General features: G+C 42.7%; 1 protein-coding gene across 1 annotated transcript in view; it reads right to left on the bottom strand.

Annotated features, from left to right (window-relative positions):
• The window catches only part of SACM1L (SAC1 like phosphatidylinositide phosphatase), a 51,254-nt gene that overhangs the window by 3,364 nt on the left and 22,415 nt on the right, over positions 1–25,475 (bottom strand). The window contains exons 5-18 of the mRNA XM_052636451.1: positions 23,998–24,147; positions 22,950–23,009; positions 22,054–22,087; positions 17,300–17,401; positions 15,157–15,242; positions 14,302–14,388; positions 13,746–13,814; positions 11,050–11,129; positions 8,052–8,150; positions 4,224–4,362; positions 2,125–2,194; positions 1,934–2,006; positions 1,124–1,217; positions 924–1,016 (exon numbers count right to left, since the gene is read on the bottom strand). Coding sequence (XP_052492411.1) covers positions 924–1,016; positions 1,124–1,217; positions 1,934–2,006; positions 2,125–2,194; positions 4,224–4,362; positions 8,052–8,150; positions 11,050–11,129; positions 13,746–13,814; positions 14,302–14,388; positions 15,157–15,242; positions 17,300–17,401; positions 22,054–22,087; positions 22,950–23,009; positions 23,998–24,147 — 1,236 coding nt within the window. The remainder of the gene's footprint in view (positions 1–923; positions 1,017–1,123; positions 1,218–1,933; positions 2,007–2,124; positions 2,195–4,223; positions 4,363–8,051; positions 8,151–11,049; positions 11,130–13,745; positions 13,815–14,301; positions 14,389–15,156; positions 15,243–17,299; positions 17,402–22,053; positions 22,088–22,949; positions 23,010–23,997; positions 24,148–25,475) is intronic.

Raw genomic sequence — 25,475 nt, 5'->3', positions numbered from 1 at the left:
GTAAACGGTGCTGCGATGGACGCCAGGGTGCGTGTCTTTTACAACTGTGGTTTCTCAGGGCATATGCCCAACAGCGGGGCTGCTGGGTCACACGGTGGGTGCATTCCTAGTTTTTAAGGATGGCATGCTTTTCTCCATAATGGCTGCAGCTAACATTCCTGCCAACAGTGAAGGAGCGCTCCCTTTCCTCCACATCCTCGCCAGCATTTACTGTTTATAGATTTTTCAAAATGTGGTACATATATACAACGGAGTATTACTCAGCCATAAAAAAAAGAACAAACCTGAGTCAGTTTTAGTGAGGTGGATGAACCCAGAGACTGTTCTACAGAGTGAAGTCAGAAAGAGAAAAACAAATACTATGTATTAACCCATATATGTGGAATCTAGAAAATGGTACTGATGAACCTATCTGCAGGGCAGGAAATACAGGTGGAGAGGAGGGGCATGTGGGTGCCGTCGGGGAGGGAGAGGCTGTGACGAGTGGAGAAGTAGCACCGACGTGCACACATGATCGCGTGCAAAATGGGAGCTGGTGCTGAGCCGCTGGGAGCCACAGGGAGCCCACGACCCTCCGTGCTGACCTGGAGGCGGCCGGATGCCAGGAGGGGAGGGAGGCTGGGGAGGGACGGGCTGTGTGTATAATTATGGCTGCTGCACACTGCTGTACAGCAGAAACCAAGACAACACTGTAAAAATTAACAAAACAACAAAATAAAGGAGCTGCAAAAGTCAGTCAAGTTTGAGAGAGGACAACATTCCAAAGTTACCTCACTCTTCTCCCTGACCTGCTCCTTGGGGCAACATAAGTATTTATATTTCATTTAGAACAACACATAATGTTTTATGTCAAGGGGAGCTGGACCATCTGTGCCTTCAGTCACAACGCTATTAACAACTTAAAAAACATAAAGGTTTCTTACAGCCAGGAATTTCAGATCTCTTGGAACACTTAAAGGACTATGAGAGTCTAATTCATCCACTGAATAGTTCCCAAGAAATAAGTCTATGGAATCCTAGAAGAGAAAAAAAGGAAAATAATAACTCCCAAATTAGGTATGGGGAACAGTACAAAAATACAGCCACCAAATAACCACAAATTAGCATCAGAAAACAAACTTACTTGTCTAAATCCATCAGAAAAGTTGTTCTTGTAATACCGTATTAATGAGTTCCAGCCATCCATTATAAGTCCCAACTGAGTTCTCTTCCCAGTTCTGGTTAAATAAGAGGTTAAGTTTTGAGTTACAGATTTGCATATTAAATTCTCACACTGTTTATAGCCAATAACTACGTGGTAAGGAGATAAGTAAATTATAAAGATTTCTTTTTTAAAATTCTTGAATATATAAAGGAGACATCTCACAAAAGAAACCGAACTGAGTCCAAGAAATCTGCATCCTCTTTCTAAAGCATTATCACAGTAGACACAAAGAGGAAACATGCTCAGTTCCCCTTGCAAAGATAAGAAACAAGAAGAGAAACACATAGCCCAGGCTAAGTGGTATAAAGCGAACAGACTAGAAATCTTATCTTGCTCCCAGGGAATCCATACAGCAGAAAAAGACCCAACCACATCCGTAACAAATTCAAAACGTTCCAACCTCTCACTACCCAATGCGGTCCTTGAAACCAGCTCCAGCATCACGCAAGCACATAGTCTCAGGCCCCTCCCAGACCTGCTGAACGGGCCTGGGGTGAGTCAGGTGCACAGCAGGTGGCTGAGAGGAGCTGAGGTGCCCTGGTGCTCAACCCCACTGTGCGCCAGAATCACCCAGGGACGCTAACAAGCCACCGCTGCCTGGGCCTTATCTCCCCCGAGTCCCAGCTTGATGGCCTGGAGCGAGGCCCGGGCACCAGCGGGCGCTCTTGGGTGAAAGCTGCGCGAGCGATCTGCCATGCACCGGAGTGTGCGATCCAGCGCGCGGCTTACCTGGTAAAGTCAGTCTTCAAGGCACCGGTTCCCGCGTACTGTTTGGCACAAGCATTTGCATTGTCAGCCCAGGCTGTGGAGGGGCAAAAAGAGGAAAACTCAGTTAATAACCATTGACAACCAATGCTCTAAATCCAAAATGTTTATTTCAAAATTTGAATGACCTTGCCTCTGTTCAAGAAATGACCTACCATTTTTGTAAATCTTTTCAAATTCATCTTGTTCTTCAAGCTTTTGTCCCACATGCAAAACTCCTAGTCTCTGGAATAAGAATCATACCCATGTTTACATGTTACAGATTTCAGCATAGTCTCCACAGAGTCTCACGTGCTTGCTGGCTTCAGCCAGGAGATGTTTTCCCTGTAACACAGCCCTCTGCTGCTCAGCCCGGCTGCAAAGCCTCTCTCTGGGCTCGCATCCGCCCACAGCCCCTGTCTCCCCTGAGCCCCAGACCACAGCACCAGCAGCAGGACTGTGTAAACCCAGAGACAGGGGCAGAGGTAAAGGCAGGGAGTATGCAGTCAATGCTCCCTCCTTCCCTGCCCCCGCCCCCAACCTCCCATCACCTGGACCCTCTGCCCGCCTCACAGTTCACCACCCAGACTGCGGACCTCCACACTTACCCCTAGCCAGGGGCCCTTTGAGAACCAGAGGAATGCAACCCCCTCCCTCCCCACAAACTGCACAGAAGCACAGCCCTCTGCATATCAGCTCACAGGACTCCGGGCAGCCCGAGTCTCTCTACGGACTCCCCTGTGGAGTTCACTGACCACAGACTGGACTCCTACCTTGGCCTTTGTTTTGGACCTGCAACCCTCTTAGAGCCACTATCCTCACTGCTCGCCTCCGATGGCCTCTCCCTCACTCCCCCAGCACAGGGCCTGCCCACCCCGGTGACTATCCTCACTGCTCGCCTCCGATGGCCTCTCCCTCACTCCCCCAGCACAGGGCCTGCCCACCCCAGTGACCGGCCCTCTCTGGAAGGGGACAGGCACAGCTGGAGGCCCCACGTCAGCGGGCCCTGAGGCTGGAGAGGCTCCTGCCCCCAGGCTCTCTGCAGGCTGCTGAGCTTTCATAGGACTGTTTTTAGCATGTAAATTAGTTAAATACAGATTACAGAACCCAGTCCAATAGATTTCTGTTAGCCAGCCTTGGAAGCAACCAGTCTCAATATGGTTTCTGTTGAAAAATATCCTCTGAAGTAAATCCATCAGACTGACGAGGACACATATCACACAAGCTAGAGTACTCAAAGGCGGTGCCCACGCCTTCGGCATGGCTACGCGAGGGCTCGGGGAGGCATTTTACTCCACAATTCTTCCCCGAGTTCCACAGAACTGCCATAAACAAAGATGAATGCTTACAAATTATTTAGGCAGGAAATCATTTGGGATGCATTTTGTTTGCTCCCTACAACAAACACCACTGCAGTCTGGAAATCTAGGCTGTATATATTTTTAACTTCATATATCAACAAAAGAAACTATTTAAACCTACTCTTTCTCAACAACACAGTCACACTGGTGAAGCAAAGCTGTGTCACCAAGTATCTTCCCGGGTGTTCACATCCCTTGCCAACGGTAAAAGAGATGCAGACAAAACGACCTAGAGGCCCTACTCTGTGCCGCCAGAAAGGAAACCTTCCTAAATAAAAGTGACGCTAGCAAGACTCTTTCATTATTGCTGGTAAGTATTAGGGGCAAACTGGTGCAACCCTCTTGGAAAGTGTGCATGCACGCGAAGTCGCTTCAGGCGAGTCAAACTCTTTGCAACCCTATGGACTGCGGCCCGCCAGGCTCCTCTCTCCATGGGATTCTCCAGGCAAGAATACTGGAGTGGGGTGCCATGCTCTCCTCCAGGGGATCTTCCAGACCCAGGGATCAAACCCACATCTCTTATGTCTCCTGCACTGGCAAGCAGTGCCACCTGGGAAGCCCCTTGGAAAGTATAAATTCTCTTTAACCCAGCAGGAGTTAACGCAAAGGAAATAACCCGCTAAAAATATTATACGCAGATGTATTCTCTACAATCTTATTTATAAGCCAAAAATGTAGCAACCTAAATGGCTTAGTGAATTACAGCACAACAGTACAACTCTTAAAAAACTATAATGCTAGAGCAAAATAGCCAACTTTAAAACTGTGCACACACTGACCGTGGTCATGCGCAAACCACACCCGTGGATGCCAGGACACAAAACCACAAAGAGCCGGGTTAGGGCACATGGATGTGCTTTATTCCTGGTTTTCAAAAATTGCTTACTTAATAAAAGAAAAAAAAGCGCGTGCACCTGAAGCTGGGCCTGAAGTGAACGGCGAGCCAGCAGGCTCTGGATCACGTTGGTTCTGTCCAGACAGTCCATGCAGTTGCTGCGGAACACGCCCTCCTGGTTACTCAGCACCGCGCCGGCTGGGTCTACTAGAAAATAACTAAAACATATTTGTATAAACATTCTCATACCAAAGCCAGCCAAGCGATCTTCCCAACCCAGGGATCGAACCCAGGTCTCCCACACTGCAGGCAGATTCTTTCCCAGCTGAGCCACAAGGGAAGCCCAAGAATACTGGGGTGGGTAGCCTATCCCTTCTCCAGGGGATCTTCCCCACCCAGTAATCGAACCAGGGTCTCCTGCATTGCAGGCGGATTCTTCTCTGAGCTATCGGAGAAGCCCTCCCACTAAGGACAGTCCTCCTATAATACAGGTCTATGTCAGAAACATTATTAAAGCTGGTACATTAGAGGACAGACAGGAAATGTACAGTTCAGGTATATTTGATCACCAAAGACCAACAGGAAGTGTGAAGAGAACAGGCAAGACAGACTATCTCAAAACCACCGCAGCATCCAGGTCACTTCACCCGACAGTCGTGAGAAAGGAGTCGGGAGCACTGCAGCAGATGCCTCGGGCCACACCATGTCTCCCCAAGGCCACAAGGGGGCTTCCTTGGACCTAGCGCAACTATGACCCATTCCTCCGTCCCCTGTGCTGTGTCAGAACTCCCTGAGTTGTTCATTTAAAATGAACATGCTTGACCTTCATTTTTAACCAACAACTCAGAAATAAACTGAGTAAGAATCTCTGAAGAAAGGACTGGATATTGTGCATTAAAAACATTTTAAAACCCCTTCTCCAAATGGCTAATATATGCAAATAGTACACAGTTTATAGGGTATACTAGGGTATTATTTGAAACATCTGTTTTACTTTCCCCCTGAACCACCCAGATGTCTGCACTGGAGCCAAACAGTTACCAGTTCCTGTGGTTCCGTCATTGTTAACAGTATGTTCAGATAATTCTATGAACCCCCAAATTTGACAACAAATAGTGTAGCAGTGAGGAGCATAGACTTTGCCAGCAAAGTTTGCGAGCCGTAGTTCCTAGGCAAGTTACTAGCTGTGTAATTTTAAGTAAATAACCTAATTTCTCAGAGCCTATATATTTTCATCCACAAAGTGGAGACAGCAGCACCACCAAGAGGCTGCTCTACAGTTAAATGAGATCATGCATAATGCATATAAGGTGCCTGGCGGAGTGTACGGGACAGGAAATACGATGAATACCAAACAGCATTAAATTAACCACAATTATTCCCTAATATCAAAAAGTGAAGGGGAAATACAATAGATTCACCACAAGCTAAAAATCACGACCTTAAAAAACATGGGCTTAAGGGATTTCCCTGGCAGTCCAGTGGTTGACTCCACGTTTCCAATGCAGGGGACACGAGTTAGGTCCCTGGTCAGGGAACTAAGACACCGTATGTCAGGACACCAAAAAAAAAAAAAAAAAAAAAGGCTTAAAAGAATGTGTTTAGATTAAAGATATACAAGAGGTTCATTCCAAACCAGTGAGGTTCAATTAGAGTATGTATATATAGACTGCATGTGAGTGTTGGCATCCCATTCAGTTCAGTTGCGTCCGACTCTTTGCGATCCCATGAACTGCAGCACGCCAGGCCTCCCTGTCCATCACCAACTCCCGGAGTCCACCCAAACCCATGTCCATCGAGTAGATGATGCCATCCAACCATCTCATCCTCTGTCGTCCCCTTCTCCTCCAGCCCTCAATCTTTCCCAGCATCAGGGTCTTTTCAAATGAGTCAGCTCTTTGCATCAAGTGGCCAAAGTATTGGAGTTTCAGCCTCAACATCAGTCCTTCCAATGAACACCCAGGACTGATCTCCTTTAGGACTGAATTGGATCTCCTTTAGGACTGGATCTCCTTGCAGTCCAAAGGACCCTGAAGAGTCTTCTCCAACACCACAGTTCAAAAGCATCAATTCTTTCGCGCTCAGCTTTCTTTACAGTCCAACTCTCACATCCATACGTGACCACTGGAAAAACCATAGCCTTGACTAGACAGACCTTTGTTGACAAAGTAATGTCTCTAGTACTTATAAAATAAATACTACATATTTTATAAATATTGCTTCTTAAACTACAGAACAGGTCTAAGAGATAAGTATTATTATCTCCACTTTTCAGATGGAGAAATCAAGGCTTAAAGATAACTAACTAGCTCCTGTTCACACGGCTACTAAGAGGCAACCTGAGATTTCAAATACTCTGGGTAGGGCCCCAAAGCCCAGATTCTTTCCACTTTCCCCCAAATCCCTGAGAACAAATGTGCAGAGAGGTCTGAACGTCACAGTTTCGTGAAAGGGGTCTACTATCCCTGTGGAACATGGTGACTGCAATGGACACAGATTTTGGCGTCAATCTCTCCTTCTTTCTTAACTCTTGTGGGGCTGCAATTAACAGGGGAACTCAAGGAAATATTCCCCGACAATGTTTCTCTACACCCCAGTAATGATATAGGTCATCCCCTCTACACTAGCTATGCTCAAAACAAAACCTCATGGGGAAGGGATGGGGGTGGGGGAAAAAAGCAGATTAAACTAACTATAGCTGGGATTACTGGAGAAGGAGATGACAACCCACTCCAGTATTGGCCCAACCCACTCCCACTCCAGTACTCTTGCCTGGAAAATCCCATGGACGGAGAAGCCTGGTAGACTACAGTTCATGGGGTCACAAAGAGTCAGACTTCACTTCTCTTTCATTACCAATACAGAGACTCTCAAAGATTTTAAAAACCATGAAACAAAAGGTTGTAATTAAACAGCAGGCAGAGGCAATTCCTGGAGAAGGAAATGCCAGCCCACTCCACTATTCTTGCCTGGAGAATCCAATGGACAGAGGAGCCTGGTGGGCCACAGTCCATGAGGCTGCACAGAGCTGGACATGACTGAGCGATTTAACAGCATCAGCACGCATTACTTAATATGTATACAGATATTTTTTTCTTAACGCTGACCAAATGACTATAGGAGAAGCTTTACTATGTTACCATGAAACTAAAATTAACACAGTACATTTGGCTTGCCAGGATTAGAACTACAAAGGCGAAAACAAAACAAGACTAGTTTCCAGATTCCTACTTCTGGCTCTAAAACAGGTAAAAACTGACATGCATAGAGTACAGTCCATCTATGAAGCCACACAGTAATTAACACCTTAACACACATAAGTACCATAAAGGTATTTAGACCCTTCAGTCCATTATCCTCCCCTGAAGACTTTAAGAAACGATTTAACAGAAGTAAAGATGTCTTTATACCCAGTGATTCACTGAAGCACCATCTTTCAGGGACGGAAGAGAAAAGGAAATGAACCAGATGCCCAGTGTGAAGAAGAGCATTTAGCTAACTGTGCTGCGGCACAAGGGAACGCAGCGAAGCTGCTGAATGCTCACATTACAGAGTCTTGGTGGGCTAACGACAGACAGCGACAGACAGTAATGAAATAGTGAAAAGAACTGAACATAAAACAGTAGCCAACTATCTTTAATTGAGTAAAAGTTTGTAAATGTGTAGAAGATAATACATAAAAATATGAAAATACCTAGACTTGGGTCATTTTTAAGAATTTTAAAATACTTAAAAATCACCAAGCCTAATCTTTCAGGAAAAAAACACAGACTGAAAATGAGAACAGAGCAGTGCTATGAAGCTAGTGAACTCTATGCGTAGGTCTGCTAGCTAACGCATGACATCTGTGATTAATGCATGCATCTATCTCACCCCTCAGTTTCCACAGAGAAACGGCAGAACTTACCTTAATTCATCTTGCATTTCTGCTACCTGATCCAATAAAATACTCAGCCGATCCCACCTCATATTTTTACATTCCTTATGGAAGTCAAAGGCAATGTACCTAACAAAACAAAAGATATTCAGAAAGTGACTAAAAATTAATCATTTTTTCTTTAATACTACCTTCATAAGCTGATCCTCCTCTCTAAATACATTTCACCTAGGAACATACATTTACTCTGGGTTTACCACTATACATACACACACACAGAGGCATGCACAGATACGCTGACCTTCTCATGCGCATAGCTAGTGAAGGAAAAAAATACACACTTGTATCTTTACACGTTTCTCTATAGGCCCTAAGATAGGCGTCAACAAGCCCAGCAAAAGGCTAGAGACGTGAGCTCCGGCACAGCAATGAGGCATGTTAATATAAAGGAGCCTTGTCCAACTGGGTTATCTACTGTGTATTTATTCTCTGCCCCAGGTGCCAAGAAGAGGGCCCCTTTCTGATTTTCCAATCAATTAAGATATTCCAAATGGTCAAACTCGATTCAGGCCAAGGAGGGCTGGACTGCGTTGGGTACTTGAGGCTGTGAGAACAACAGAAACAGGATGGCCCCTACTCCGGTTGTTACTTGTTCATCCTGCCAAAATATTCACTTTATCAATATCCACACATCACACACGCAAGTGGTACAGAAAACTTTCTGGTCTGTCAATCGGTAATGGGTTGTTTTCAGTTATCTGATATTTAAGAGGCATAAATCTCAAAGCTGGAACACATCTATCAGTGAAGGTGTCCTCCTAGGAACTTGAAAATGCTGCCCCTTGAGAGGGAGGAGAAAATCATTAACCAACTCCCAAAAGTCAAGAGAGGAAGAAGAATGCAAAGCACCTGGGCACCAGGGTACCTGAAGATTCTCACACAAGCCACCTTCACCCAACTTCCTATTCCAGCATCAGGTCAAGTCATGGAGGAGGAGGACCAGAAGGACACTACACTCTCCCCAACAGAGCAAAATTCAGACTAGGCGCCTGCTCTCGTGTGACCTCCTGGCTCCAACGGCCGAAGGGACAGCAAACACCAATACAGGATGTGCTTCCAGCAGGTCAAGAGAGAGGTTCTATCACCTTAGCGGTTATCTCAGGGCACAAGAGGGGCCTTAGCCACTAGCATAAAAACAGGTTAGCCAATTGTGAGGCCTTGTCGTTGCTGAGTCACATCCGACTCTTTTGCGACCCCATGGACTGTAGCCCGCCAGGCTTCTCTGTCCATGGGATTCTCCATACTAGAGTGGGTTACCATTTCCTTCTACAGAGGGACCTTACACACTGGCATAAAAACAGAAGTTAGCCAACTGTGAGCTAACTTCTGTTAGACTGCCAAAGTAGACTTTGGGCAGACTGAGAGTCGGGGAAGCACTTTCAAAGGCAGCTCCATTAAAACTGGTGGCATCGTATTTATTTTTGGAGAGCTCTGATCATGGCCATACACTCGTCTGAAGAATTTAAGTGGCTCATTAGCACCTAAATGCATTTGGATTCTTCGGCTTACATCATTCTAAAATTATGTTTGTGTCTTCTCAGAATATGTGTTACATCATTTCGGTAACAATAGCTTTAGGGTTTCACTTCTTGGCAGGAGCCTTCCGAGAGCACTGGAACACCAAAGGCACAACTTTAGACTGACATATGCCTGAAGTTCTCAAAGTTAGCTTCTGCTGCAAACTCACCTACAGAAACCCTCTGAAACACAGAAAGGGTCTTAACCAGGGGTGTAACCCAGCAACCAGGAGATAAACTTTTGCTAGAATATATGATACATGCTGGACTTTAAACCCAGAGATTCTGATTTTTCAGGTCTTAGATATATTCTGAGTAATTCCTCTGAAAATTTAAGGCACATCTTGGATAGGAATCACTTCTCTGATTCACGCAAAGTGTGTTTGGGCAGGTTCCACCGTGAGAAGGCAGAAATGTGCATGAAGCAAGGGTCTGAAGAATTTGCTAGAGTTTTTGAGTTGGATAAAACAAACTTAATTTCTTCCCCAAAGGTTCATTATGTCCTAATTTTGTTTGTTTTAAAATTTTCTATAGCTTAAAAAAAATGGTCCCCAAATAACCCAGTACCATTTCTTTGAAAGTCTTCCCCAATGCCTGTGACCACGTCCTACCAGAGTACACCCTCATCTCCTAGCCCAGATTCTGGATGCAGGACGCTCCAAATGGGCTGACTTTTCACCCTGCACATGTCCACAGGGCAACTACTACTGTTTTAGGATCCCTCTCTTTTCTGACAGAGCTTCAGAGAATTTCTAACTATTGTCTGGTGGCTGACAGGAGAGACAAGCTGCTGCTCCAGACGAGGCCACCACACAAGAGTAAGCTGCTCCAGCCTGTGTGGGGTCAGGACCAGGCAGAGGCGAGTAACTTAAAGACCCAACGGCTGTGGCAACACAGAGCCTCAAGGTGAGGATTTTAACCAAAATTCAAATTTAAACTCAACTGTTAAATTATTCTGTACAAATGAGCTTATTTAGAAGTAGGGTCATGGATGTAGAAAACAAACTTAGGGCCACCAGGGATATGGGTTGCAGGGGATAAATGGGTAGACTAGGACTGATATACACACACTACAATACATAAAGAGATGAAACTAACAAGAACCTGCTGTGAAGCACAGGGAACCAAGGAACTCTACTCAGGATTCTGTAATGGCCTATATGGGAAAAGAATCTTAAAAAAAAAGAAAAAAAGAGAGTGGATATATGTGTATTTCACCCTGCCATATACATGACACTAACACAACACTGTAAATCAACTATACTCCCAGTAAAAATTAAAAAAGAAGTTATCCTGCAACATGAATTAAGTCTGAGAAAATTTCAAGCAAACAAAATCACGCTTCAGAAACAACAAAGTGAAATAAGTCTAGAGAGAGATCCATGTACTTGCATGCACATGAAGTGCACATCTAACCTGAAAAGCCCAACAACAGATTTCTAGTGAGGTACCTGATCATTCCGTTCCCCAAGGAAGACACCATTGTTGCAAATGCCTGTTCAAGTGGCTTCTCTGAGCCCTTCTGATTCACCTGTAAAAAATTAAAACCACCATAGCTGTAAGTTTAATTAAAAGGAGACAGTGACATCAGCAAAATGGCAGACTGTGAAGCTTTAAGCTCTTGTACCCTCACAAAAACATCGGAGAAAAGAGATGCTGTCTAAACCAAATTTGTAGGAACTCTGGAAAACAATCAAAGGTTTTTAGCTACCAAGGAGAGGTCCAATCAAGATATAGCCATCTTCAAACCTGGAGGACAATTTTGTAGCATTTTTCTTGCCCTTGCCTTAGCCTTTCTCCAGTGCAGTGACAATCTTAGCTTAAGCAGCAGCAACAGTTCTCAGTCCCTCTCCTCTAACTGGAGGGAGCAGACGAGAACTTATTTGCAAACTATTGTGTATGTTCTGTTCTGATCTGAAGGAGTGACTCGGCGGTCTCTGTCCTGCATAAATGTGAACACAGGCAGGGAAAGTGGTAAACGCTGCTCATATAAGCTGCAAGAGGACTACAGACCAACAGATGCCTAGGGCAAGATATTTCAGGTGGTGACATTGAAAAGACCATCTAAAGCCTGCAGAAGCTGCTGGGGTGTTAATGATAACTCTTTGGGAAATTAGGATATTAAAAAACAGCCACATTCACGGAGGGTTTTAGAAAGCCATGTGCATACCCAAGCAAGACGCACACTCTGAGAAATCCTAAAAAGACCTTAAGGCTTCACCTCAAGCTAATCTCTAGGTTCAGAGCAAGCCTAACTAAATACGGGAAGGACTGCTCCACCACAGAACCAGTCAGCAGAAACTGGGAGATGGGTTTGTTCTCTTTTTCGGTTTTTCCTTTGTCTACTTCAGGTCCTGATACTCAAGGAAATTTCTATCACACTGTTAGCTGAACACAAGCAAGCTCAAAGAATAGAGACTTTAGTGAGCATACACAAGGAACAGTCTTTGCAAAAATAGTTTGGAAAAGTCTCAAAACAGATGGATTACTATAGCATTCAACAATCAAAACAAAAACAAAACAACAGGAAACCCCTAGGAAAGAAGAATCTGACTTCCTGAGTTACTGTATTCTGTACATCCAATTCCCTGTTCTCAACAACAAAATCATAAGGTATACAAAAAAAAAAAAGGAAGACAAGGCTTAATGAAAAAGGGTAAACTGATAGAAATCATCTCTATAGAAGCCTTATTTATAAAGAACTTTCAAAATAACTGTCCTAAATATGCTCAGAGCTAAATGAAAACACGGACAAAGAAGTAAAGGAAATCAGGAAAACAGTATATGAAAAAAAAACAGAGAATATCAAAGAAACAGAAATTATTCTAAGGAACCACACAGTAAGCCTGGAGTTGAGAAGCACAAGAGGGAAACTAAAAATTCACTAAAGGAGTTCAACAGCACCTTGGAGCAGGAAGAAAAAAGAATCAGCAAACTGAACAGAGTCTAGGGGACTTGGGACACCACCGAGCACAAAATATATTCACTATAGGAGTCCTGGAAAAAGGAGAGAAAAGGCCAGAGAGGTTATAAAGAGAAAATGGCAAAACAACTTCCCGAATTTGATGAAATATAGAGATCTTCAAATTCAAGAGGTATCCAATCTCCAGATAGGACAAATCCAAAGAAATTCACATCAGACATTATAATCGAACTACTTAAAGACAAAGAGAGATCTTGAAAGCAGCAAGAGAGAAAGGACTTGTCACATAGAGTGATTCTGAGTAGAATTATACGCCAATTTCTCTTCAGAAACCTTAGAGGCCAGACGGCCATGAGATGGCATATTTATAGGAAAAAAAGGACTGTCAACCAAGAATTCTATGTCTGGCAAAACTGTAATTCAAAAATGAGAAATTAATAAGATATTCTTAGTTTTAAAAAAGCTGAAGGAATTGGTAGCTCAGCTGGTAAAGATTCTGCCTGCAATGAAAAAACCCTGGTTTGACTCCTGGGTCAGGAAGATCCCCTGGAGAAAGCATCGGCTATCCACTCCAGTACTCTTGGGCTTCCTTGGTGGCTCAGACAGTAAAGAATCCGCCTGCAACGCGGGAGACCTGGGTTCAATCCCTGGGTTGGGAAGATCCCCTGGAGGAAGGCACAGCAACCCACTCTAGTAATCTTGCTAGGAGAATCCCCCACGAACAGAGAAGCCTGGCGGGCTACAGTCCATGGGGTCGCAAAGAGCTGGACATGACTGAGCAACAAAGCACAGCACGGCACAGATCTGCCCTAGCAGAAACACTACAGAGTCCTCAGCTTAAAACGGCAAGACACTACAAAGTAACTCAGAGCCAGGTAAAGAAAAACAGCCTGCTCAAGACAAGCAAGACACGAAGGGATAAACACTGCACAGCGTGACTTAAGACGAGGCACTTAGAACAGGCACATCTACAGAGACAGAAGCAGAATAGAGTTACCAGGAGTTGAGGTGAGAGGGATAACATAAGGTGACTATTTAAGGGAGACTGAGTTTTTGTCTGGTATGATGAAAACTTCCGGAAATGGAGAGTGGTGATGGTTGTGCAACACTAACTTAAGGCCACTGAACTGCACACTTAAAAATAATTACCAAGGTTAAATTTTGTCATGTTAAAAAGAATATGCTAAGGTTTTGTGCCCCAAGAAATGGAAGAAAGACACATACCAGATTGATTATGACTTGTTTTCCATAAATAATTATTTGTGAATCAAAATGCCTTTGGAAACCGTCCATCTAGAAAGAGGGGGGAAAAAAGTTATACACTTTACCAGATTACAAGAATATTTCCAGGATGTTTAAAAGGATCTCCTTAAATGTCCTATCTCTATATTCAAGAAAATGACATTAAGCTGTCTTCTAGATATTCTTAATACCATTTAGTAAGTAGTAATTATAAGCCATTCTACTCTGAGCTACAATATTACTATTTTATTTCTGAGCTTAATCTCAATACACTAAATATTTTAAACAGCATAAGGCTGCAAATTTTACTGAGATCTCTAAAATCAAAATTTACTGTGACATTCAATTTGTTTTTCCACATTTTAATATGCCATCTATACAGTCTCTTGGTTTAGAGGTCCACTCTGTGCCAGAACCAAGAAGAAAGGCCTCAAAGATACTGAAGCCTGACTTATGAGGAATACATGCTCTATATGCAAATTATAATTCCAATAAGCTTCTGTTCATAGTCAATGAAAATAGCATGGAAGATACACACATGATTTGCTACTTTGTTGATCAGTGGCAATGGTTTGTACTTGAGGTTTGGTCTTTGAGACCAGTAAAGTGGTATTGATCCTCGAGTCTACAAAAAAAGAGAAGATACGTAAAAAGAAACATATACACACACACACTTGTTTTTCTCAGCTTTCTGCCAGGCGTATATAAGTATCAATGACTGAAAAATAGAAAAATAAACATATGACCTGCTAACTATGAAATAAATTCATGATTACCTGCTCCTAAATTCGTATTTTGTGGGGAAACATTTAGAAAGGACTTTTTCTGATTTTACATACATGTACTTGTGGACAGTTGGGCTTCTCCTAAATTCTAAAATAAATCAATTTATCTGCAAGTAAAAATTACCAAGTTATGTCTGCTATATAATTTGGCATATAATAAAATGGAAAAAATAGCTTTATTCATTCTCAAAAGAGTATCTTTATCAACTTAAAAATATTTTTAGCCATTAATGCTCTCGACCAACAAGTGACCCACTGCTCAGGTATTATGTCACAATGACGTGCACGGCAGGTCGGGTCAGGCACAAGCCAGCTGCTTGTCCTGTCCTCACGGCCCTGTAGAGGTCTGACAGGTTAAGCACACCCCTGCACCGCCTACCCTATCCTCTTCTGTAGGGATTTAATTCAAGGGCCGGAAACAGAGGAAGCTGAGTGCCGGCCGGCTTAATGGAATATCCTTATTCTGGGTGAACTCTGTCCACATCATAGACTGCAATATTACTTTAAAAAGGAGAGAAAAGGAGAAAAACGTCAACAGTGTAACGGGAAATCACAATCCAAGCTGTAAAGCCCGACTGGCTGGCTGCCTCACAGACACGGTCACTTGCCTGCACGAATGAAGCCTTGCTCCCATTGTAGTGCACAATCTGCTCTGTCTCGACAAAGTTAGCTGCATGGCCTTCGGAATCAATCCCTGAATTGAAAAAAATAACTATATTTATTACGTAAGAAAAACACAAGAAACTCGCTAATTCACTCTTAACTTGAAGAGAATTAAGTCAGTTCAAATTAGTGGAAAAGTGCTTTCAAAACTAAATTTCAAACAAATGCAGAGTACACCATCAGAAAGCTAACAGATGCTTGCTCACTTACATGGGCTTAAAAGCAGTATTAAGGACCTATTAATAAACAAATGATGTTGACTGCTATTTACTACATCAATTATTTATATATACACAATTTCTCCAAAACAGTGTTTCTCGAACTTTGTACCTCTTTTAAAGAAAAAACAAGTTCTCAAAAACCTCTGAGAGTATATTATGACATAGATCCCAGTTTGAAAAACACCATTTTGGAAGTTAAACCATTAAACACAGTATTAAATGCAAATGTGGGCCATTTTGTTAATAATTTTTGTTATGATGATGCAAGTAGCCCAGGAGATGCTGATAACTTTAACCATCAAAATGAAAGCACAAAAAACTGTATATAATCCTACAATTTCTAGAACTCCATGCATATACCAAAAAAAACTAATTTGAAAAGCACTGCTCTTATTTAGCCTTGATTTAGTTAGTTCTTTCACATGTTTGAAGCATTACCTTACTGTCTTGTTTATATTATCTATTTTAACTAAGAAAAGTTTGCTAAAAATAAGCAAAAGCAACTTTCAATTAGTGCCTGACTCAAATTATCAGGGAAAAAAAAAAAAAGTAGATTTTTAACCATCTCAAATATTTAACATCCTTTCTATCTGACATATGTCTAAAACACTTAACACTGAGGTGTAACATATAATATCACTGTTTTTGTTAACATATTTACCAGAAGGGGAAAAAAATTATGAGTCAAATCAACAATAAAATGCCTTTTCAACACCTTCTAAAACCACTTGTTGAAGCATGGGCTATACTCGGTTCTGCCTAGAATTTTCATTAAGGATAATATGTAGTTATTTTAAAAACTGAGACTAAGAGTTAAGAGTGTGTGAGAGAGAGTTAAGAGTTATGTGTGAGAGAGAGGATCTTTAAGTAGGGATTTTCAATATATATTTAGTTTAAAAAAACCCAAGGTACAAGAAAATGTACACAGTATACAACCACTGCCTACAAAAGGAGAAGACACTTGCAATAACATAAAAATTATCTGAAAGATAAGAAACTAACAACAGATCAGCTGGTCAGGGGTAAGATGTAGCAGATACAGTCAGAAAGGCGAAATATTTTTTAATTGCATATCTTTTTATATTTCTTGACTGCATTGCAAATTTAAAGCTTTTAATTAAAAAATATGACTCCATCCAAGACAATCCAGATATAAAGGCATTGCTAACTTTAATCCTGATTCTATAACCGTGGTCAGTTAACTCACTAAATGTCTTTCTTCCTCTGCTATGCTAAAGATTAATGAAATGACTTTTACAACCTCCTAGCCCAAAACTTTCATGATTTACCATAGAGTAAATCCAGTTTTATTCTGATATATTTTGGCTTTAAAAAAATAGATTGAAGGAAACTTCTCTCATAATGACAGTAACTTTTAACACAGATTTTAATACCCTGGTTTAAGCAAATTAGCATGTTGCTAGAACAAAGTCTAGAGAATAAATGCTCGAATGTAAATCTTAAAAGGCTGAAGGCACAAAGTCAAATGTCTAGCTTTATACATGCAAAGAAACCAAGAGCAATAAAAGAAAAATACTTTCCGATATGGGTTTAGGTTACTGAAAACTATAGTGATTTCAGTTATGCTTTCAGACATTCAGCAAATTACACGATTGGTTCATCTTAAAGTATTAAGCAGCAGTCGACAGTGTCTATGAACAATGCAATGAATGTCACCGCAGAAGCTGGAGGAAAGCACAGAAGACCTACCTAATTATCATAATGGAGCAGGAGATAAACATTAGCGAGGCTATCAAATGATAACGAAAACAAATACAAAAGGTTACACTCAGGTCACCATGAGCCAAACGCTAATTAGAGACAGATATAACCCAGTACCAAATCGCGCTGACAAAATTCATCTCACCTCTCACATAATAGCGCACACCAGCTCTGAAACAACTCCTCCTCGAGATGAGAATCCAATCAAAGTATTTTCCATTAATAGAACATGAGTGCATGGTAATAACTCAACTACATTAAGAAAAATACAACATGTGGAGAAATCATATGTATTATTTTCAGATGAAATTTGAATCTCTCTACCCTAGTTAGAATGACTGTCTCTAAAAGGAAAAAAAAGAGAATATGCAAATCTTTGTTTCTTCATGAATATTCACAAGCCTTTACTTCTGATTGTGAAGTTCTGTCAAGTCAGTAACCCTATGATGACGTATAGTCAGTGTGTTTCAGTGGTTCATTAGAGTGTCTCTATTTACATAATATGATCTCCATTCCCTGACAGTCTCAACCACTTTGTGAAAGCAAAGAATACTAACCACATCACAAAAAAATCATCTTTGAGTCAAAAACATATACATTTAAAAATAGATTAACCTTCAAATAAGAAATGGAAAAAAGATTAGGCTACTGAAGTTCACATTATATATATTATATACATAATTACAAATAACAGTTGGTACGCATATGAAGATTTACAGGTCAAATTGTAAATTAAAGATTATTCAGAAGCAGATGATAATTAAAAATTATCTCCTCCTTCCTCATGTATTTGGCCATGGTTACTTTACATATATATAACATTTTTCTTAATATAGTTTGATTCATCCATTATAAAGCACAGTATTATAATAAAGTATCTATAAACCTACTTTCAACTTCCAAACAGTATCAAAACCCTGAATCTAACCATGTGCTCCTCGATCCCATCCAACTGTCTACTTGCCCACAAGGCTTGTGGAGACCAGTCTTCTGCCTTTTAAGTGTAGTCCCTGATAGCTCATTTGGTAAAGAATCTGCCTGCAATGCAGGAGACCCCGGTTCAATTCCTGGGTCGGGATGATCCGCTGGACAAGGAAGAGGCTACCCACTCCAGCATTCTTGGGCCTCCCCTGTGGCTCAGCTGGTAGAGAATCCACCCGCAATGTAGGAGACCTGGGTTGGATCCCTGGGTTGGGAAGATGGCCTAGAGAAGGGAAAGGCCACCCACTCCAGTATTCTGGCCTGGAGAATTCCATGGGCTGCGTATAGTCCACGGGGTCCCAAAGAGTCAGACACGACTGAGTGCCTTTCACTTTTTCATACGCAACCGTGACTTAAAAACACACAGCTTGTTTTATAAGAATGGCACAACACTCTTAATGTAACTCCAAGTCCTTGTTTATTCCCCCAGTAAGTACCTAACAGTCATCATTACTGCTTGAAGCAGCAGCTCGGTCCTCTTCGGTGTCGTATGAAATCTGAAAGGACCGTATCACAAAAGCCCTAATTGTGCTGATGGAACCTGCAGCTCCGAGTCGGTTCTAACACTGGTGCTGCGGACATTCTTGAAAAACCTCCTGGTATAAACATGTTGGGTATCCAGAGGGGAAGGCCTAGTCAATTCATAAGAAAATGCTAAATAATTTTCAAAACAGCAGTACTGAATGACACGAGCAATATGAATTTCTAATGATTCATCCTTCTCCATCATCTGGTATCATCAGCTTTAATGACTCATCTTGAGCTCCCAATTCACAATCCTTTAAAAGCACAGTGCTAAAGAAGACTTCAAAGCAGTATTTATGCATTCATTTGCTCAAGTTATCTCTTTGGAGCAGGGCAGAAAGACGAATCAGACAGGAGCCTGCCCTGACAGAACTGAGTAAAGCATGGAATATGTCTGACTTTTATGAATCATTTTCTTCTGATTACAAGATGAATATCCTTCCAGAAAGCACCGAAGGAACAAGAGAAAAATAAAAAGTCACGCAGAAGCCCATCATCACGACACAGCTTTTAAAATGTCAATGTGTTTACTTCTCATCTTGTATCAGTTAGTGACTCCCAGGGCCATGCGCTCCCACGTGGGATGCCCACCTCACATGTTGTCCTCAGCTTCTGACCACTGCTCACAGCTAACAGCACTGCTTTCATTTCACTGTGAAAGTAGCCACCACCACATACTCCCACCACATCTAAGCGCCCACCGGCCTCCACGCCCACCCAACTGCTTCCTTGCTACCATGGCGGCTGAGCTGGACAGTCCAGCGGACGAGCTGCCCTTGCCAGGCCTGTGACCTGTGCACGGGGCCCCAGCCCCTCACACACTCAAGGACACTGCGCCAGCAGCGATGGCGTTCTCGCCTTCTTCACAACCTGGCTTCCGGGATTTGGTGAGAGCCCCCACTGGGGAGGGGAGTGAGGGAGCAGGAGCGAACCTCCCTCCCTAATGGTCATTTTAAACGACCAGCAGCACGTCAGCTGATCCAGCCCTCTGCTTGGACACCTGGTACGCCTCTGCTTTGGGACACAGCTCTCACTTGGCTGGTTCTCCTCTTCCTTAGCGGCCTTTGCTGGTTGGTCTTCATTTCCCCAACTTTAACTCTTAGAGCCACTCTGTGCGACTCATCCTTCCATCAGCCACTCTGACGCCCCGCTTCAAAGACCCTCCATCCTCACCGGGGCCAACAGTCTGCGGCTCTAGCACGGACTATCTAGAATCCCCTTCAGTCAGGCTTCTCTCCTTCACACCGTTTCCTTCGCTATTGCCTTTCTCCCTCTGATGCTCTCATCCCATAGCTTTGAATGCCATCTGCACCCTGAGGTCTCTCAAACATATGTCTCCAGTGTGGACTTCCCGCCTAAATTCCACTTCCACTAATCCATGTTTTCTTGCCATCTCTACTTTGATATCCACAGACATTTCAGGCTTAACGTGTCCAAAGAAAGGCCTGAATGCTCTGGCCTCCCTCCCACCTCAGCTCTGACCCCTCAGTACATGGCTTCCTTCCACTTACTCTGGCCAAAAACCTTAAGATGCATACTAAACCCTCTGCCCTTCCCCGTGCAATACAATTTGTCAGAAACTCCTTTCAGCTCTATCTTCAAAACTTATCTGGAGCCCGACCACTGTTGATCACCATCACCTCCCACCCAGGTTACGACAACTGCTCCTAACTCTGCCTTGCATGCCCCCTGCTCCCCTTGGGCTTATTCTCTGCACCAGTGTCCGAGTGGCCCTGTCCGACCATGCCGATTCTCTGCCCAGATCCCAAGCGCTCCTCCTGACAGTTAGGCCAAGCTGCTGAGGGCCTGCAGGATGTGGGCCCAGATGCATCTTGGAACCCAGCTCCCGCCTGCCCTGTCCACTCTCTGCCCCAGTCATGCTCCCGCCACGGGCCCTCTGTCCTTGCTGGTCTCTAAGTACACGGAACGTCTGACGACAGTTCTCCAAAGTCAACACTAAACAAAGAACAATGTAGGGACCCCTGGCGGCTCAGGGGTAAAGACTCCCCCGGCCAATGCACAAGACATAGGTCTGACTCCTGGCCTGGGAAGATCCCACATGCAGCGGAGTAACTGAGCCTGTGCACCACAAGTACTGAGCCCGTGCTCCAGAGTCCAGGAGCCGCGACTACTGAAGCCTGCACGCCCTACAGCCTGCGCTCTGCAGAGAGAGAAGCCACCGCGATGAGAAGCCCAGGCACCGCAGTGAGGAGCAGCCCCCACGCGCTACAAGCAGAGAAGAGTGCACGCAGCAAGAAGACCACCACAGCCAGAAACAACGAGCTACATTCAAACATGTTTAAAAAGCCAATGTTAAGCTTCAGATTTAAAGCTAAATGGATAATCTATTTATATAATCTCATTTACCATTATTTGCCCATTTACAATCTCATTTTGGAATTAAAAAACACACACACAAACAAGTGGCCCAGATCCTTCAAGTGCTACTGAAATAGAACATCTGCTACTATTTTACCCTTAGGAGAACTTGAGAGAGCTTCAGGGAAAAAGCAAAACAAAACCAGAATAAACAAGTGCTTTTACCCTGACATTTTCTGATTTCTATTCCCTCACAACTGTACAAAATCTTTTCCTGCATTACTATTTTCTGCTTTTAAGTATAATAGGCATGATAATTTAAGGAAATCACATTAACACAATGAACAAATAAATCACAGACTGCCGTGTTAGCTCACAAGCTTCTCTGGCAGTACCTGAGAGACCCCTCAGTTTCTAGCAGAGCCCTGGTCTCGGGCGCTCAGCAGCACGCTGTGCGGGCCCTTTAACAGCTAGCTCAGTCTGTTCCCCTGTTTTTATTACTACAGTGATGTCTCTGATAAAGGTGTTTTTAAAAACGAACTTACGATTAGATAACCATTACTCACTCTGTACTAGTACCGTACCTTCTCCGCAAGCATCACTCTTTGTAAAAACGTCTATGTTTCATTTTTTCTGAGGCTATTTCAAATGACAAATATAATTTTCAACTGTAATTCTCCTCTCCAAGTTGCTGGTCACCCTAGTTCCTGAGTCTTTCTTAATTACTAAGAAAAATGTTCACGAGTCAGGCTAAAATTATTCTTGTTGAATTGATAAAGTCTTAAAAAGCCAAAACACAGTGGACATATTTCTTCTTTTAACCCACTAGCCCCAGAATTCTGGGAGAGAGAGAACATGATTCAGTCTAAAGAGTTCATTCTATTAAAAAAAAAAAAAAAGGGTCATTTACAACCAGTATTCTCAGATTTTGTTAATAGGTTTGATTTTATCAAAAGCAGTATCTACTACTTCTAAAATACTCTCATGTAACAGTTGAGACTGTCTTTAAATCTGCCTTATAATAATATTTAAACAAAGACTGCCACAAAACTGAAGAGTAATATGCAAGGATACAGCCATGTAATACCGGAAGGGCAAACCGATGGACCTGAAATGAAGATAATGTTTAGGAATAAATATACTTTAATAATAAAAAGAAGCACTATATAAAAAATATTTAAAGATGGGGAGGTGATACACGAATACAACAAAGCAGCAAACTTATGGGCAACTTAATTTTAATGAAATTTTTCTACTGTCACATTGCCTTTGCAATTTAAAAAATTTAAGTATTTGCTGGAATCATTTGGGCTTGAACATTCATAGATATTGGAACACTAACAAGACTACACAAAGGGCCAGAGTGTTTATCTCTCTTTGTCAGTCTTGGCCTACGACAACTGCACTCCTCCAGGGAGTTCAATCTACTTTTCTCACAAAAGCAAAGCAAATGTCAAAAAATGAAGCCCTCAGGCAAATCTATTTACCTAGATTCCATACATTACGCTTCTGAAGTGGGCCTCCTTGTCTATACCTCATTTGTGTAAACCAGGAACAGAGGGAGGTGACATCTATGCACGTCTATCCTGGGTGACTGAAGGGAGTCAGGGTCCCTTACAGACGCAAATGCACAGCTTCCCACTTGCCTGGGGAATTAGCTAAGGCCCGATTTCTACATTGTTCATTTTCCAAGACGTATTCTCTCTCTCTTCCTTATGGAAAGCAATGTTATTTTTACTCAGGTATTTTTTCCTTATTTAAGGCTTCCATAGCAGAGCAAAGTAAAATAACTAGGCTTCTTCAACCTAGAATGATGTGAGAGGGTAGATCTAATCGAAGTCCACAAGTTTATAAACAGTTAAATCAGATTTCTTTGCCAAAATCCTTAGTGATTAACTAGCCGTTATGTAACGTATTCAATTACAACTTGGATGGTGACAAATAAGCTGGTTTAATTTAGTGCACATTACCTCTGGCTGAGCAGAAAGTTCTCGGAGAAGATGACCATTCCATACAAACCGCTGATCTGCCTGAGAGAGAAGTTTTAAAATCAGCGTGGGCTCAGCCATGTCCTTTGCAACCTCATGAACTGCAGTATGCCTCTGTCCTCCTGCAGACTCCTCTGTCCTCCACTGTCTCCTGGAATTTGCTCAAATTCACGTCCACTGAGTTAGTGATGCTATCTAACCATCTCATCCTTTGTTGCCTCCTTCTCCTTACACCTAAGACTACATATAATTTTACCAGAGTAGACTATTATAGTCTTTAGTAAGTTAGTCAACTAAAATATTGATTCAGGTTGAACTGTATAAAATTATCACTTTTATGGGTCAAAAATGGTCAATTAGTGGCAATTTCATATAGTCTAAGCCAATAGATAACTGACTACAACTTTATAAATGCTATCTGCCCCCCTAAACATATCTATTTTTGTTAACAACAACAACAAAAAAATCAAGGCAGCAATTATCTAGGTTCTTGAACAGCAGAAATTTCATGTTAAGATCATCTGAGATCTAGTTTTAAAGATACGCTTAATTAAAAAAGAGAAGGCGGGGGAGGGGGAAATCACAAAAAAACCCACACTAAACAAAAGCATATTTTCCAAGTTAACAAGCTGTTACTTTTCTTGTTGTAAAAGCTATAAATGACACCACTACAAAAGGAAGTTCATCTCTTAGAATATTAATTTTACAAGCACAATGGTGTTGCTAATATTCTGTTATACCACAGACCACTGAGAGCTAGGAAATGACCAACATGTGTGTTCAAGTTAGATTTCTGAAAATGCACAAATGCAGTTCCCAATCGTGTCTGTGAAACATACAGATTCTGGGATCTTGAATCTGGAAGTGTGATGTCTACTTGAAACACGGTATGTTTTCAAAGCCCCATACATGATGCTGATACAGCCAGGACTGAGAAAAATCAATATATATTTTTTGGATAAAATAGAGGCATGCTCCTAAAAATTAGAAAATAAATCAAAATTTAAAAAAAATAGAAGATTAAGCTTACCCTTTCCAAGAGACTCATTTCCTGGAATTCTGGACTAGTGTTGGAGAGCCGCTGCAAAGTATGGGTCAAATCATATGTCGTTGAAAAGTAAAATCCATCCATACTCAACACATGGTTCATCATTGCTAGGAAAGTTTTATTATCTTGTAACTGCAAAGAAAGCAGAGAGCACAGTCTATCTTACCCCTGAAAAGGAATCAGCATGATCACAGGGTCAAAGTAAAAACCTTTAAGTCAAGCCCTGTTAACTGCCATCGGCACGAAGGCTGCACGAGGGGGATGCTCACTTCCCTCGGACCTGGGACAGTTCCTGTCACATGGACAACGCTCAGGAGCGCAGGGTATTACAGAAACTGGGAGGCAGACCTCCTTGCCATTAGCATCCTTCACAATTTTTGCTCTAAAGGGCAGAAGAGGTAGTTTAATCAAACACCACCACCTTAAGTTATGACCTACTGAGTCTCAGATACTTTATACAGATTCTCTTGTCATGTTCTCAGAAACTCCTTGCGAGGTTAGCATAATTATCCTCATCTGACAGAAGAAAAAAATTCTTTTAAAAAAATAAAGCAAAAATGCAAAAGTCTAGGAGAGAATGCAGTGGTCAAGGTGGTAATGAAGGAAGACCCTGAACTCACCTCCTCCCACAGGCACCAAAATTACAACAATCCACACAGCAACTGTCTATGAAAGCAAGCTGAAGGCTGGTAGGACAGATTTTTCACAGCTAAAGATATCAAGACGGAACCATGAGATGGGTAAGAGAGGTGAAGACCTGGTATAGTCAAGACCCACACCCTCAAGCAAGTGATTCGCAAATGGGAGGATTATCACGACTACCGAGGTTTTTCCCAGTGAGCAAGGGGTCTGAGCCCTACGTCAGCTCTTGAGGTCAACGATCTTGTACCAGCAAGACAAGCTCCCAGAAATGTCTGGATTTGAAGGCCAGAGGCCAGCAGGGCTTGTGTACAGGAGAGCAGGACCGCTGCAGGAAACAGACTCCCCTCCTAAAGGCCTGCAGAGACTCTCACGCGCTCCAAGGCCTAGCATGGGGGCACCTGAAAGGAGCCAGGGCCAGACCCACTTAGTGATCTCAGCAAGCCTCCTGGACAGGCAGAAGGCAGTTGGGACTGCCACTGTGGATGGAGACACTGGCAGCAACCACCTTAGGGAGCTTGTTCTACCAGAAGGACAGTAGCGCTAGCAAGTGCCATTCTGGACCTCCTTAACGCCTGTTAGTGGGGGTGGCGGGGGGGTGGCTTCCGCGCCCACCAGCTGGCTGGCAACAGCACCCGGACACCCCAGGGCAGACAAGAGAAAAGAACAATGAAACCAAGACCTGATCCTTTGAAAGGGAAAACAAAATTGACGAATCAAGGGGAAAAGGGAGAGGACCTAACTAAGTAAAGTCAGAAACTAAAGAGGGCAAATCACAGCGGACACTGCAGAGACACAAAGCACAGAAGAGCTTACTACAA

Source organism: Budorcas taxicolor, chromosome 1 (genome assembly GCF_023091745.1).
Source record: "Budorcas taxicolor isolate Tak-1 chromosome 1, Takin1.1, whole genome shotgun sequence".
Lineage (NCBI taxonomy): Eukaryota > Metazoa > Chordata > Mammalia > Artiodactyla > Bovidae > Budorcas > Budorcas taxicolor.
Note: the sequence above shows the minus strand (reverse complement) of the source record. Positions and strands in the feature narration are given on the sequence as shown.